The sequence below is a fragment of the Fukomys damarensis genome, unplaced genomic scaffold (genome assembly GCF_012274545.1).
Source record: "Fukomys damarensis isolate Sample0158 unplaced genomic scaffold, DMR_v1.0_HiC HiC_scaffold_39, whole genome shotgun sequence".
NCBI lineage: Eukaryota > Metazoa > Chordata > Mammalia > Rodentia > Bathyergidae > Fukomys > Fukomys damarensis.
Window position 1 is genome coordinate 14,968,873 of NW_022900951.1, and position 16,454 is coordinate 14,985,326.

Sequence of the window (16,454 nt, forward strand, 5' to 3'; positions counted from 1 at the left end):
AGCTTCCTTCATGCTGCCTGTCATTCATGCCCACTTTGACTGTTATAAACAAATACAAATGTGCTGGAAGAATCTTCTCAGACCTGATGATCCACTGGCTATGAGGGCTATTCAGAAATGTACGAATTAAGGATAAATCCTAGGGCTAGGTAGGGGTATAGCTCAGGAGTAGAGTGAGTGCTTAGCATTCAAGGGGCCCATGGTTCAATCCACAGCACAAATAAACAAGTAAATCCCAAAAGCTCTCTCTCATGCCAAGAGAATTACACTTTTATATTTTAATGCTCCCTATATCATTGTTAGTGCTCAAGACATTTGGGAAATATCTATTGTGTCTCAGGGAAGGATATTTTCTTACAAACTCAACGATGGCAAATCTTTGCTTTGGTGGGTATTTTGGTTTCTGATTTCGGGAAACAACAAAAAGACTTGCTCATGCTATATGGTGAATAACACAGACACAAACATTAGGCAACATTTGGTTCAAAACTAAGGAGTACATACTTTGGAATGTGTAGCTCTGATGTACTGACATTTCATAAATGATCATAATAGTTTACAATGATGTCTTGATAAGAATCTGTCTAAAATCGATAGAGCCTGTTTAAGATAGAGCCTGCACTAGCTAGTTAGGCAAACTGACACTTTGAGGTTTCAAATTTGGATGCTTTCATCTCTCATCTGGTATGATTTTTGATGTTGTCATTTATCGAAGGGGGAAAAAAATCAAACAGAAAGATAGATGTGAGGTTAAGCCTATCCACGTGCTTTCTCCAAATAGTCCATCGCAGAATTGCAGGAGAAGCCTGTACCCCAAGTGTTCTGCCCTTACAGCTACTTCCTTGTGGATTTTCCAGTTCAAGGAACAGGTGCTGAGCAGCCAAGGCACAGCCATCAGTCACTATTACCTGTTCCAACTCATAGGCCTTGGCCTTGTCCTCATCACGGTCGGCATTCTTCCGGTAGGCCATGCCCAGGCCCCACACAGCCAGGATGCTGTAGATGTTGTCCCGCACCCAGGCATCTTTCTGTTCATGGCTGGCTGACAGTAGCCCCGTGACAGGGTTCTAGTAGAGAAAAGACACAAAATGGCTTATCACCTTTCACGCAGCTCCTCGGCAGTGAATGTTCACCTAAGGGGACAGACAAGGACCAGAAACGAGGAGTGGAGAGACCAGAGTTCTCATCCTTGGTCTCCCACTATCAGGGTGATCTTGACAGAGTAGTCACGTCACTTCTCTGTGCCTCTTTCCGTACCTGTACAATTATGAGACGGGACTAGAAATTGCCTAAGGAGTCTTCCAAGGGTTATGATGTTCTTGCTCTTTCAGATCAGACCACATTGTTTTAAATAACAAAAGAGAAGAAACAACAAACATGAAAAGCCTACAAAGCTTCACTAATCTGTGCATAATGGGCTTTAGGTCTTCTCTGGCCTTCACGTTTGAATATCAGTTGATAAATAACTGAATCTAGGAGTAGCGGACTAGGACCCAGGTCCGTGCTCCACTTTCTAGACCCGTGTGTCCAGAGAAGCCACTTTCTCTATCTGGACCTCTGCTGTTTCATCTGCAATGCAGATATTTCATGTGCCTAAGCAGAAAGTGCTGAGCAGAAGAAGGACAGCTGTGATGCCAGTGGTATTTAAAAAAGCAGCCGAATCACTAAAAAGCCAAACCTTCACATAAAAAACTGTACACAAAATGTTCATAGCAGCATTATTTATAAACACACTACAAAGCAGAAATATGCCACATATCCATCAACTGATGAGTAGATAAACAAAATACAGCTTGTATAATACTTTTCAGTAGAAAGGAAATATTAACACACATTATAACATAGATGAACCTTGAAAGCATTATGCTAAGTGAAAGAAGCCAGTCACAAAGGCCACATATTGAGTGATTCCATTTATATGAAAATGTCCAGAATATACAAATCTATACACTCAGTGGTTTCCTAGGGCTGGGAGTGGAGGTGGAGTGGGGAAGCGAGAGCCTGCTAATCGGTTTTTTTCTTTGCTTTTTGGAGGTGATGATATGCTCTAAAACTGATTGCAGTAATGGATGCACAACTCTGAACACACTAAAAATCATTCAATTGTACACTTTAAATAGGAGACATACATAAGTATTAATTGCTCCATGAGCAATTAATTTTTAAAAGCCAGTCCTAATAGTAGCCTAGAAATAAGATAGATAAGAAATGAGTGACATAAAGATTAAAACCTCTGTTGACTTTTCCTGAAAATATTCAAAGAAATACGTAACTAACAAAATGCAGTGAAACAATCAAAATCTTGCCAGCTCAAAAGGACACATTGCTTAATAGAGATAGGGGTGTAGCTTTGTGGTAGAGCATTTCTCTAGCACGCACAAGGCCCTGGCTTTGATCCCTGACACCATAAAGCAGAAACCAAAACAAAACAAGCACCCCCCCCAAAAAAAACCTCAAAAACCCACAAGACAAAATTATAATAACAACAAAACAACCTTTACCCAAAAGGGTACCATAAAATTGACAAGAAGGCTCATAAAAAACTCCATTGGGTACTTTCAAAGTGATACTGCCAAGGTTGTTAGGTAAAAAAAAAACAAACTGTCATTTCACGTGGTCCCACCTAAGGAATTAAATATTTAACTTTCTCTTTTAACTAACCTATGCTGTCAACAAAACATCTAAAACTCGCCCAATATTACCCTCAGGGGCAGCTGCATTCAGTGTGTTCACATAATTCTACAACTAGAAACTATGAATGAAAGGCAACCAGAATTGAAGTCTAGGAATGACTGAGTGAAAGTATAATTCTTATTCCAATAGTAGATTACCAATTTTTTTTAAAAATCACTATTCACCAGCAACAGATAACATATGTATCTTTATCTGTTCTGAGGCCTGCTGGGTAAACCTGGGTCAGGAAATCATCAGGAGATCCACGGTAAGTACTCAACCCCTTCTTGGTGTTCTCATGAACTGTGAGTCTACAAAGATAACCTTCTGGTGACACAGCAATGGCCATTTGTACATAGTGCCAAGTGTGGTTTGGATTATGAAATGCCACTGTCCTGTTAAATGAAAGTCAGCTCTTTTATTCTTTAGTTTGGCCTTAACTGTTTGAATGGATTCATTTATTCTACTCAAGACTAGACTACAGAGAAGCAGTTTGGGTGTTTCAAGAGAATCCCACATTCACAACTATGCATACACCAGCCTTGTAGAATTGGGGTGCTATTGCACTCAGCAAAAATGAATGTTTTATGACTTGCTTCTCTCTTTAAATCTGTAATGCATTAAAACATAATGCATTATGTTGGAAGATGTGGCTAGTTCCGTTTTGATGTGATTTATAAAAAGTGTAATGACCATAGACTGACATATATTCTGTCACTTCCAGCCTGCTGCCCCTTCTAATAAAGATGACCCAGTGGTTTTGTCTTTGAGTTCCTCCCCCAGTTGGAGATGGATCGTGCTGCATCACTAAACTCTCCCTAGTTCTTGAGAACCATCTCAGCATATCCATCCCTTTAGAGCTTTGGGGTCTCTGGTTTATACTTTGCAAGCTAAACACAAATACACACAGGCAAACACAGATCCTAGGAAGAAGGTGGGTAATTTGTCTAGGATAAGCTTATGATTTCAGATATGATCAATTTAACCATATGCTGTTTTCTAATCCTTTAAAAACATTAGTTATACCTAATATAATTATACTGCATATAATAATATTGCAGAACTGGTTTCATCATATACATGTCTTTTTCAGCTGTCTTTTTTTTTTCTTTTTTACTCGTTCCCTTCTTCCCTCATTTTAGTAATTTCCATAAACACAGCCTTTGTAACAACCTTTGGCCATGTTTTCCTCTCTGTGCTGCTAAAATTAGACATCATATATTGAATCAGATATGTGTGTATGTTTATATATAAATTCCTATTAATGCACAAGTTTTATTGGGGGCTGCCATTTTTTCTTGTTTGTTTTGGTACCAGGAATTGAACTCAGGGCCGCATGCTTGCCAGGCAGGCACTGTCACTAAGCTACATCCCCAGCCCCTGTTTTTAATGATTAGTACTGTAAGATCACTGATCACCTGTCATTTCTCTTCTCATTCAACAGAACCTTACAAGATCCCCCGAGCCAAGTGGTATACCTCAAACTCAGGCACTTTAGAGGCAGCATAATATTCCATGATGCACATCATAATGCATCCAGTCATTTGCCCCTATGATGGGTATTCATTTCTTTTCCAGGGATTTTTCTTTTCCACTACAAAAATGCTGCGATAAATATCCTTATTGAATATACTTTTTCAATAGTGCCTTTACTTTTTTTGGTATAGAATCCCCAAATGGGATTGCTGGGTTGATACGTTACATGCATATGTACTTTTAATAAATACCCCTTATCCCTATCAGTGAGTTATCAAAATTTGAAATTTTTGGTTAGTTTGATGGACATAAGGTGATATCACCACCTTTATTTTTAAAGATTTTATTTCCCTATCACTGAATTTAAGTGTCTATTCAAAATTTGGTGTGGGGTGGGGGCTAGGGCACTAGATTTGCCCTTCTGGAAGCTAATTTTTAGTTTCTTTGAAACTGGGTACTAGTTCAGTTCACCATTTCTAGCTATGCCTCTGAGCACAAACTGTTCAAAGCTCTATCACCAGCCAGCAGTGACCTTGGGGAAATGACTTCAGCATCTCAGTCTGTGAAATGGGGATTGTACCAATGCCTGGTGCTTTGTGAGAATTAAATGAGCTAACAAGTATCAAGCATTTTGGACGGTATCTGACATACATAAGCAATCAATAACTGCTAACTATATTTAGTGTTATTGACTTATGTGAAGAGCTTTCATTCATATTATTTTTTTCATATACTTATAATAATTTCAGGAAATGATATGAAGATACATGGTTAGGGGAAGAATGTGAAAGTGAGCTCAATGTACCCATTTTTTCTTCCCTCATTGAGTTCATTGGTACATTCTAGGTATACAGTACAGTTACATTCATTATTGGGATCATGTACCTTTACATGACAGGTCTTGGTTCTCATTTTTTCCCCTTGTCCCTGCCCTCCCTTCACCCCCTCCTCCCCTCCCCCTTTAATGTACCCTTTTTATTAGGAAAAGACTAAGTCTGGGTGCCTTCTTTTTTATTGTCTATTTATATTTTCATCTAATTGACATAACTGTACATGTTTATGGGTACAGTGTGATAATTCAATACATGTATACAACATGTCAAATCAGAGTAATTAGCACTTGCATTTCCTACAACATTATAATTTTTTTAAATTAGTACAAGTTCACAGTACACCATGATTATAATCCTTGTGGGGAGTTAGTACATGTACATAATACATCTTAATTCTTTTTTCATTTCCATCTCCTCCCACCCCTTGTCCGCCCTCCCTTCACCCCCTCCTCCCCTCCCCCTTTAATGTACCCTTTTTATTAGGAAAAGACTAAGTCTGGGTGCCTTCTTTTTTATTGTCTATTTATATTTTCATCTAATTGACATAACTGTACATGTTTATGGGTACAGTGTGATAATTCAATACATGTATACAACATGTCAAATCAGAGTAATTAGCACTTGCATTTCCTACAACATTATAATTTTTTTAAATTAGTACAAGTTCACAGTACACCATGATTATAATCCTTGTGGGGAGTTAGTACATGTACATAATACATCTTAATTCTTTTTTCATTTCCATCTCCTCCCCTACCTCTGTTATCTTTATAGTAAATATTATCAGTTGAGATATTTTATCCAGTTGATATTTTTGAAGCAAACAAATAATCAAACACTTGGAAAGTCTGCGCCCTTTCTCTAACCCAGGTCTTGCCCTTCTCGATCCAGTCTGAATGTTGTTCACTCAGAAATTTTCTTTTTCGGGTTGACTTTACTAAATTCTCTGTGCACTTTGCCTTAAAGAATAATGGCTAAATTAACAGCAGCAAGTTCTGTAATAATATCCATTTTCCCACTCAACAGTCACTCCCTGAGGTGACCAGATACGAGGTCATGAAGGAAGATGAGACAAGTACAAGGATGTCTAGGAATAATAAAGGAGTAGGGATCACGGTAATCTCAGTGGGGATAGCACAGCCCTGTGCTGAGACTTGGACCTCTGCTGCATGCTGCCCTGACAATGATAGACTTAAATTCTATGATAAGAAGCCCGAAGCAGGTGGTCCTCATCCAGGGCAAGTGGCCAAGAGTTGGGCAGACTGTCCTTTAGCTCTAGCCATTCATTTGCTCCTCTGAGCTTCTCCATCGCTTCTATTTCTGATCTAGGGAGGGTACTCTTGTTGCCTTCTGATTATGAGAAAAAGATCAGGACCCAAAGGCCTAGACTGGTAACAAATAACACCAAAATCTCCGTGGCTTCTTATATCAAATATTTACTTCTCATCCATGCCTGTGCCCATCTCTGTTCAGATATGGTTCTACCCAGTGTTATCTTCCCAGAAACAGCCTGTATCTAAAACATTGCCTGTGTCCTAGCAGGGGAAAAAAGACAACTAATCATGACAGCTAACTATGAAGATGTTACAATCCTAAGTGTGTATTAATCTATGAGATATGAGTACATAGATGGACAAATCACAGTACAGTCCAGAAATAGATCCATACAAATGTGGCACACTGATTCTTGACAAAGACCTAAAGACAAGAGAGAGACAAGCCTTTTTAACAAATAATATTGGGACAAATGGACATACATTCCTAAGAAAATGAACCTTGATCTGTAACCTGTACCATTAGGAGAATACTGCCTCTCAACCATATTGAGTCTTCTGATCTACAAATGTGGGACATCTTTCTGGTACAATTTTAAGCATTACTCACACAATAAACTTCCTAAGGGTAAAGTCTGTCTTTTTGTTTACACCCTAGCCTAAGTACTGGCCTAGTTTGGTAATAAATAGATAAATGAACAAAAGTGTAATAAAGGTTATGTTTTTTCTGATTTATAGCACAAAATAACTTTTGAAATATACTTTAAAAGAGCCAGATGTGGCTGCACATGCCTATAATCCTAACTGCCTGGGAGGCTGAGGTAGGATGATTGAAAGTTCAAGCCCAACCTGGGCAACTTAGCGAGATGCTATCTTAAAATAAAATTTAAAAGGGCTGGGAGTGTAGTTCAGTGGTAAAACAGCACTCACAAGGGGATTTCAGTTTGATCCCCAGCACTGAAACAAAAAACAAAATATTTTTAAAGTGTAACTATTATCTATCAATGTATCTGTATTCTGCATAGCTAATGGAAGTACAGTGGCCCCTCAAGTCATGACTGGTCTGACATTAGAACAACAACTTGGGTTAATTAGGTTAATGGAAGATTCATTTAACTCTTGTTATCTATAGCGTATACCCAGGTAAACATCCAGCTGTATTGACTTATAACTAATTTGAATTATAACCAGTCCTCAGGAACCAATCAAGTTCGTGAGTCAAGGGTCCACTGTAGTTTGCAATTTAAGAGAGCTTGTTTTGTTCAATCTTTCTCCAGGAAAACCTGAAGAAGCAAATCAGACATGCATGGCATGAACCTTGGAAATGATTCTACCTTAAGATAAACTCTCACTTTTGCTTTAAAGGTCGAAAAGTAGTCCCAGCACTCAGGGAGGCTGAGGCAGGAGGATTGCAAATTTGAGCCCAGCCTGGGAAACTCTGCCATTTTGTGAGACCGTTTCAAAAAAATAATAATAAAAATAAAAAATTTTATTTATTTATCACTGGGATGTAGCCCAGTGTGAAGGCCCTGAGTTCACTCACCAGTTAAAACAGGGAAACTGCTTCAAACCTAGTAAATGGCTTATTGTTCAACTCATATATGTTATGGGTGAAATAAAAAACAATAACCTCACGAGACAGAGGTGAAGGTTAAAGAGGCAGAAGTTGAGGCACTAAATTTCAGTGGGAGTGAGAGCACAGTAGAGGATGACTAGAAAAGACAGGGTGCATAGCTCCCTAGGGTGATATGTGTGTGTACTTTTAAACATATATTCAACATTATAATTTTCTACTTGCCAATGAAAAGAACTTAAGTCTTCATACAAGCTCAAGAAATAGTGCTTATACAATCTTCTTGGCTGATAGCAACACAAAAATGATTCACCATGCAAGCGGTGGGGAGGGGAGAGTTTAACGATAGAAGAAGGCAGGGATGCTGAAATGGCAACCTGCATTGCTCCGTAAAGGTTGTGTGCAAACGAGGGGAGAGATGGGGTGTGGAGGGGTTACAATGGGGATGCTGAGCCAATAGTGAAACAGGAAAATGCTGCTGGACTTGGACAACAGATTGCGACAAACTAGATGGAATCCAATGAAGATTTATCAGGCTCATATGCTTAATAAATGTTTGCTGAACTAATTTTACTAGCTATTACCCCCACACTTGAATTGACTCAGCTCCCTTTACACATACATTCCCACCTCCAAGACTCTTCCCAGTCTTTACATGGAGCCTCATCTCTCTTTTCTAAATCACCTGCTGCCCCAGCAGTTACTCTGTGACCCAGCCACAGCCTGCCCCAACGTTTAGGTACAAGAAAATTCAACTATACAACACTGACTACAGATTTTAACAGCAACCTACTAACAGCGTGAGTGTGATATATCACAGAGTCAGTGCTATATTAGCAGAAGTAGAGGGAGTAGAGGGGGTAGCTCAGCGGTACAGCACTTGCCTAGCATATGAGGCCCTGGGTTTGATTCCCAGCACCACAAAAAAATAAAAAAGTTTTCAGAACAAGGGAAAATAGAGGCCCACTGAATTGCCAGCTTGACAGAGCACATCTGGTATATTTTGTCAAAGCTGAACACTGTGTTTTAAAAGGGACATTCATTCACTACCTAGAACATACCTAGAAGAGGGTGTAGGGCCATAAAGAGGCTCAGAGCCATGTTTGATGGGACCAGGGAAAGAAAATGGGTGTTTAGTTTAAGGAATGTTTAAGGGAAGGCCCACTGGCTGCTTCAAGAAGCTAACTGTCCTCTGAAAGAGGGATGTGATTGATTGATTTTAGACAGGGTTTAAGTGATGTAGGCTCTGACTCTGGTATTCTTTGGACAGAAGCACCCTCTGTCCATTCCACATAGGAGGATGATAGTGATTAAAAGCAGTTAAGATTGTAAGACATCCTTGTGTTCCAATCTCTGCTTTGCTACTTGCTAGCTATGCGATCTTAGGCAAATTAACTTCTCTAGGCCTTGATTTCCCTTTCTTGAAAAGGAAGAGTTCAAAGCAGACTGGAGAGTGTGTCCTGTCTTGGACCCTCCCCAAGCCCCAATGGAAATGGCACCTCTTCCTATATGGTACCTGTTCTCCCTTTTGGTAATGCCCTATGATTTTCGCTGCTCTGACTCTGTGTGGTTCTAGTGGGGATGACCCCATCAGTGCCTGCATCCTGCCTGGCCTTGACTGCAGCTTCAGGGCAGGACATGTGCCTCAAGCTTAACTAATGCAGGCAGTTTGGACATAGGCAAACATAGCCAAGCTGGACCAAATGAGAGCCATTCTCCGTCAAGGCTTTCACTGAAGCCACTACAGAAAAAGCTTGCTTACTGCAGAGGCTACCACCCTAGAAGACTGGAACTTGGACCTGCCAAGGAGTCACTTCTGCCAACACACAAGATGAGCCTGCTGGAGAATAAAGTCACTCAGAGTCAAACAGGGCCAAACAATGTAAAGAGCTGCGTTAGTTACTTCTCTCTCATTGCTAAGACAAAATACCCAAACACCCAAAGTTAAAGGGGAAAAAGTTTATTTAGCTCATGGTTTATAGAGGTTTTAGTTCATAGTTGGCTTGCTCCAAAACAGGGATGGCAAATGAGCATCACATATGAGAAACAACAAGGTGCACACAAGGTAGCAAAGGCAACAAGAAGAGAGTTTAACAGCATCTTTCTTCTCCTTTTATCTTATTTAGACAACCGGGATTTGGGTGGTACCAAAAGAATCACTCATGTGCAGTAGTGGTTTAGTAATCACACGCCCTTAACCCCAGCATCACACATTTCAGATTCAACAACCTCTGAAAAAGAAAGTCCCACCTCATCTGTATGATGCTTGGGGGACAGCTAAACACAAACCCTAAGAAGAGTCATAGTTTTATCATTTGAGTTTCTGAATCTACCAATGCTTGAATCTAGAACAATGTCCTGGACTTTTCAGTTACTTGAGCAATAAATTCTCTTTTGTGCCTAAAGGCTATTTGAAGTTTCTGTCTTTTCCAATTGAAAGAATACTAACAAATACAACAAATGTCTATATGACCATGGTGAACTAGACACTGTGAAAACACTTAATTTAAAGTTATTAAGCGAGGTAATGCAATTACCTCAATGAAATGCAAAATTGAGGCAATATTAAGGCAAAATACATATGTGCTTGATGTTAGCACTAAAACATTTACATTTAACAATTTGTAATTCAATTTCTAGCTGGGAGGGGGCACAGAAAAGAATATTGTTATATACATACCAGAAATGGCAGAGGGTATATATTCCTTCTTTTTCCAACCTTCATTCCACTAAAAATTGAAATAGTTCCTCACTGATTTCCCTGTCTTAAATACTGGTTCCTTCCAAACCATCCTCCACAAGGGTGGTTATAGAAAAACCTATAATCTCAAGACTGCTGTCCTTCTCAGAATTCTCCAATGCCTACAAGATAAAATCTCAATCACTTAGTTTGCCACCCAAGGCTCAGGCTTGTGTGCTGGCTCTCCCTCCATCCAGCCTAGTCACTGGACATCCCTCCTTAGCCCCTCAGAAAACCCAACTGAGCATATTTTGTATTTTTGAGCCTGTGCACAACATGCTCAAGGCTCCGTCCTCCCTGAAGCCTTCTCCAGACACCTAGACCAACAGTTCTTTTCCGATGTTCCCTAGCAAGTCAGAAGTCTCAGACCAGCCCTTACCTTTGGACTTTTTCCCCTTAGGATTAAGAATCACTTTGGACTTTTTTCCCTTTGGGTTAAGAATCACTAACTGTGTGTAGAAAAGCTATAATAGTACATAAGATCCTAATGAGATAATTGACCATGTGAAATAGGAAGAAAAGGGCTAAAGGTGTAGGGAAAATGGGAAGGGTAGGGGAAAGGTAATAAGGGAAAAGAAAATAATACGAGAAAATGAAAAAATGGAAACAAAGTGTTTGTAAATGGGGAGGTGAGGAGGGGATGAAGGGAGGGCAGGGATAAGGGGGAAAAATGAGAACCAAGACCTGCCATGTAAAGGTACAAGATCCCAATAATGAATGTAATTGTACTGTATACCTAAAATGTACCAATAAACTCAATAAAAGAAAAAAAAAGAATCACTGTGTGTCACTGCCTTGCTCAGATTTGAGGAAGGAAAGTATAGTCCAATTACTTGAATAAAATACTCAGAGGAGACTAGGATAAATGTTGAAAATATACGATTACTTACCACCACTACTCATGTTGGTAAAGCAGAAAATAGAAAACAGCCCATTACAAAACTCCAAAACTGGTTAAATTCACTTGTTGTTCTGTAGTTTTGTTTTAACCACCTTTAAAAATATTAAAGGGGATTGGAGAAGGGCAATATCTTAAGATGGATTTTAAAGCAGGAATTATAATGGCATTTATATGATTGCACTTATAATTGATACTTCCAGTTGTATAACAGTCTTTATATAGTCAATTAAAAGATAGATAGATTTTATAAAATTTGATATGTAAACTTTAGGTGGTTCAGAGAATCATCTTGAAAATGTAAGCTCATATGCAGCAACTTCATGCTTTACCTAAGGGGTATCAAAGTGTGCAATTTTCACTTTTCAATGATGTCTTTCTCTTGCTATCGGTTAATTTACCCCCTCTAGGTTTACAAATAATGCACAAGCTGCAATCTGTCCTGGGCCTAGGCAGCTGCACCACCTGATTGAACTGAATCATGGCTTGTAGGGAAACAAACTGGGTTGAGGGCCAAGCACTGCAGATGTCCACTTCACTCCAGCTTCATTCCAGATCCCAGTGCTCATTTTAGATCTTTCCAAACTCACAGAAACTGCTCTGAGCCTCTTAGCTACAATCAAATGACTTTACAACTCTCCTAGGAGACTTTAATCCTTTGCCACTCTTTCACTGACCCCTACGGTAAAGATGTCAGTCCTTAGCCTACTACAGTAGCAACTTATAAAATATATTAAAGCTCAGGGAAGCTGTCAGTTCGCTTCTGGCCAACACCTGAAGTGTTAGGTATCAATAACTAACTGGGGCCATGTAATACAGTAAACTTTCACCCGAATAGAATTACAGAGGTCACAATACAACATTTTCCATTATAAGGCTTTTTAAAAAAAGGGCTTTGGGTTTGGGTTTGGAGCAATACAATATTTTCAATTATAAGGCTTTTTAAAAAAGGGTTTGGGGTTTGCGTTTGGAGCATGCAGAGGCCACATTTCACTCTGGATCTGGGCTATTGACTTGGAGTCTCCAGAGGATGTACTAGGAATTCACACACGGGTTTTAGTGGGATGGTGGGGAGGTAAATGTTCATGAGGCTTGAAATTTCTATGTGAGCATTTTGTCAGGAAAGGACAGGACATTTAGCCTTCACCAAATACTCAAATGGGCCTGTAATTCATTTAAGAACCACCTCTCTAAATGTATTTTATGAACATTATATTCTCCTTTTCCTTTGTGAGATAGATTGATAATTAATAGTCATATCTAAAAGTGACAAGCTGAGCAAATGGCCCATGCTTGTAGTCCCAGCTATTTAGGAGGCTGAAACAGGGGGATCACTTGAGCCCAGGAGTTTGGGGACAGCCTAAGCAACATAATGAGACCCTGATTCTAAATAAATAAATAACTAAATACTTAAAAATAAATACAAATGACAACTAACTTTGGCAGAATTATTTCAAGAAACAGTATATTCAGATTTCACTATTTTAACACACAAAGTGAAGGAAGTGCAACTTCATTTGCTAGTCATGGCAATCCAGTGTATTTAGCTCTACTTCTCTGACCCGCCAAACATAGAGTGCTTATGACATGGTCACCATCTCACAAGATGGATGACCTCCACTCCCTTAGCTAAGGTTTTTTTAACTGTAAGAGGACAGTTCTGACTAGATGATATTTTGGATTCCTATACAAAGTTTAAAACAACTTTACGTCTTTTGCCTGAATGGGTTATTGCAGTTCTATATACTTTTTTGTTTGTCTGTTTGTTTGGTACCTGGGAATGAACTCGGGTCTTTGTGCTTGCGAAGCAGGCGCTGGAACCACTGAGCTAAATAACTGGCCTGCAGTTCTATATTTGTGAATGGAAGATTCAAGGACTTTTGTCTCTAACTTACTCAAATGTTTTTATCTGACTCTAAAATATTTAAAGCCTATCTCAGAAAAGGCACAGCAAAAGCCTTCCTCCTGCTGAACCCAAAGAATTGAAGTAGGAAGAGACAAAAGTCAGGGCAGTAATTATATCATGAAAGACAAAATTCTTTCCACGGAGTGCTTCATTTCTTGAATCCACACAGATCAGACAGAAATCTGTCAGATGGTCCCAGTGAGATAAGGGACTAAATTGTCATTTCTGTCCTTATGGAACCCAGTGCTGGCCAGAATGCTAGTGCTGGTGCCTGGAGAAGTCCACTTTGGCTGCAGTAGAGAGAAATACTACATGGGGACTGAGAGGATGCAGGGAGAAGATGGGTGGAGAAACTAGTGCAGGGGTACAGACTGGTGAGGCTGGTGGCTTAGATGAAGGTAGTGGTAGCAGTAGAGAGGAACAGAAGCAGTGGATGAGCTAGAGAGATGTTTAGAAGGTGAAATCAACAGAGTTTAGTATGAAATGGGTGCAGGTAGGAAAGGAACAAGAAGGAACCAAAAAGACGCTTGTGTTGCCAACTTGAGCATCTGAATGGGTGGTGGTATCCAGATTTGTGATTTAAAATTACATTTTTAGTGAATTATCTATTTGTCATCTAGTAACAATATTCTTTACCCCTAATAATATAATTGTTTAAAAAATTGAAGTATACTCTTATGATATTAGTATAATTATATCAACTATAGCTTATCCCAGTAGACCACTTTTAACCTTTTGATAGGTATTCTGTTGAGATTTTGTCTCTAATAAACTACATATACCTTTTTAAATATTTTCTGTCATCTAGCTAATTTAACCATTTACATTTATTGTGATCACTAATATAGCTGGGCTTACTTGCATCTTCTGTTGTTCTTCATATTTGCCATGCTTCCCCCTCTTCTTTTCCTTTCCTCTTGGGATGAACAGATTTTCTTTACTGTATTCCTCTATTGCTTTAAAAGTTACATAATCTATTTATATCATTTTAATGGTAACTCTTAAACATTCACTCCAGACTTAAAATACATAATAATACCTGTGTCCTCCTTTCTAATGTGATAAAAGCCTTTAATTATCATCTCCTCCCATTCTTCCACTATATTATTATATTCTAGTACTTAATTATCTTTTTAGCCCTCCCACAAATTGTTCTTTATTACTGCTATTTCTTCCATATTCCATGTTTGATTTATTCTATTCTCATTTTACATCCCATTGCCATTAAACAGCAATATTAAGTTACTGTTCTAGTCTCTTAATTATCTGCTTTATTATATCCAATAATCTGTAGCTATAGTGAATACTACTTTGGTTATCACTTTTTTCTGATCCATATTCTCTTATGAGTACTTCATACTTTTAATAATGAACCTTCAAACAGAGCTGCTATTGAAGAAATGTACAAAGTACAAAATAAATCTAGAATTTCATTTTTGTAAGTTAAATTTTTGAAGATACTCTCTAGAATGTATATTTACAAAAATCAAACTTGCAAAATGACCTTTAAAAAGACACTTTCCTTCTTTGCCTTAAAGATTAAAATACTATTTAATAGCATGTATATTTGACAAACGATAAATGGAAAAAGTTCTCCTTTAGAGATACAAGAAAGGAATTAGTTGATATGTTAGCGAACAAAAGCAAACAATTGACTCTAAAGGAAGAATACTGATCAGTTTGACATATTTGTGATGGAATAATTTCTAACCAGGGAAATATCAAATTGAAAAGCAAATAAGAAAAAGAGTTCAGAGTTTTTACCAACTGACATTTTTTTAAAAATGCCTCATAAACATCAGCACATATCTACAGAAGATAGAGAGATGGCATAAACTTTAGAAATATATATCTGCCTAAGGACACTCAGAAGAGATGAGACCCTAAATGGGTCAGGACTCTACAACTGTGAAGACTAGTTGTTGGGAGTGGGGTGGACGTAGGGTGGGATTAGATGGGAAGGTGTGTAATTCTGTACTTAGAGATTCATGGCATTTCTCAGCAAATTATACCTGAGTACTGTATTCCAGCTAACCAGAAGTTTGATGATACAGTCAGGAAGGGACACAGTATGCAAAAGTGAGGGCCTGTCACCAACTACCCCCAAAATAAATACAATTAAAGGCTCAGACAACTTTTTTTTAAATCATCGAAATGGGGAGGAAAGTCCAACCTGTAGATTTGCTTTAGTAAGAAGACAGTTATTTTGCTGCTGAGGGAAGGCAAGCCTGTACCAAAAGATGGGCCATTAGGATGGCTTAGACTTATAAAGTATTTTATCAATAATGATTGAAGGGTACTTTTCATGCCCTTGAGATATTATTTGATGTAAAGGAATAAAACTGATGAATACTCTGTACTTAGGATCTCGATGGCATGAATGAAGCAAAGCAGTTATATTCAAGGACCAGAAGGCAATTAGCAGCTGTATCGGGCCCTCCAGGAAAGGAAGTATGATAGGTTAGAGCAGTCATATGAGGATCATTAAGTACTCATGTGTGGCTGACATCAGTCATAACACCACCACGAGCACTCACTACTTGTTGATTGACTACAAGGTACCAGATAATGTACTAGGTGCTTAATCTTTCTTTATAATAACTTTATGTAAGCACATGTTATTATGCCTATTTTACAGATAAGGGGATGGACTAAAAAAGCATGAATGAAAGTTACATATGTCATTCAAGGGATAGGATAGATTCAACCCCAGGTTTGACATAAGCATCAGATTTCATCAGTTTTCCTTACAGCTGCTTCATTCACAGTAATGAAGGGAAATGCCTTTCAACTTGAATTTTAAAACACTTTATAGATGTAACTATAATATATTGCAAAAAGAAAGGCAAAAAGCAACCCTCCTCTACCTACTCTTTCAGCTCTCAACTTAAATATTATCTCTTGAAAGACTCTTCTCTGGCCCTACTGTGACCATTAATCTTGATCTGTCAAGTTCATCGGATTAAGAAATACCTAGCACATCAGGCCGGGGATTTAGTTCAGTGGTTCTGCCACCTGCCTCGCAAGCCCAAGGTCCCTGATTCGATCCCTGGTACCAAAAAAAAAAAAAAAAAAAAAAAA

At 38.6% G+C, this 16,454-nt stretch overlaps 1 protein-coding gene across 3 annotated transcripts in view; it reads right to left on the minus strand.

Moving 5' to 3' along the window:
* Positions 1-16,454, minus strand: part of Phka2 (phosphorylase kinase regulatory subunit alpha 2) — a 69,665-nt gene that overhangs the window by 49,950 nt on the left and 3,261 nt on the right. For all 3 annotated transcript variants that reach the window (XM_010643657.2, XM_010643656.2, XM_033760207.1), the window contains exon 2: positions 909-1,067. In XM_010643657.2, the coding sequence (XP_010641959.1) occupies positions 909-1,067 (159 nt within the window). The remainder of the gene's footprint in view (positions 1-908; positions 1,068-16,454) is intronic.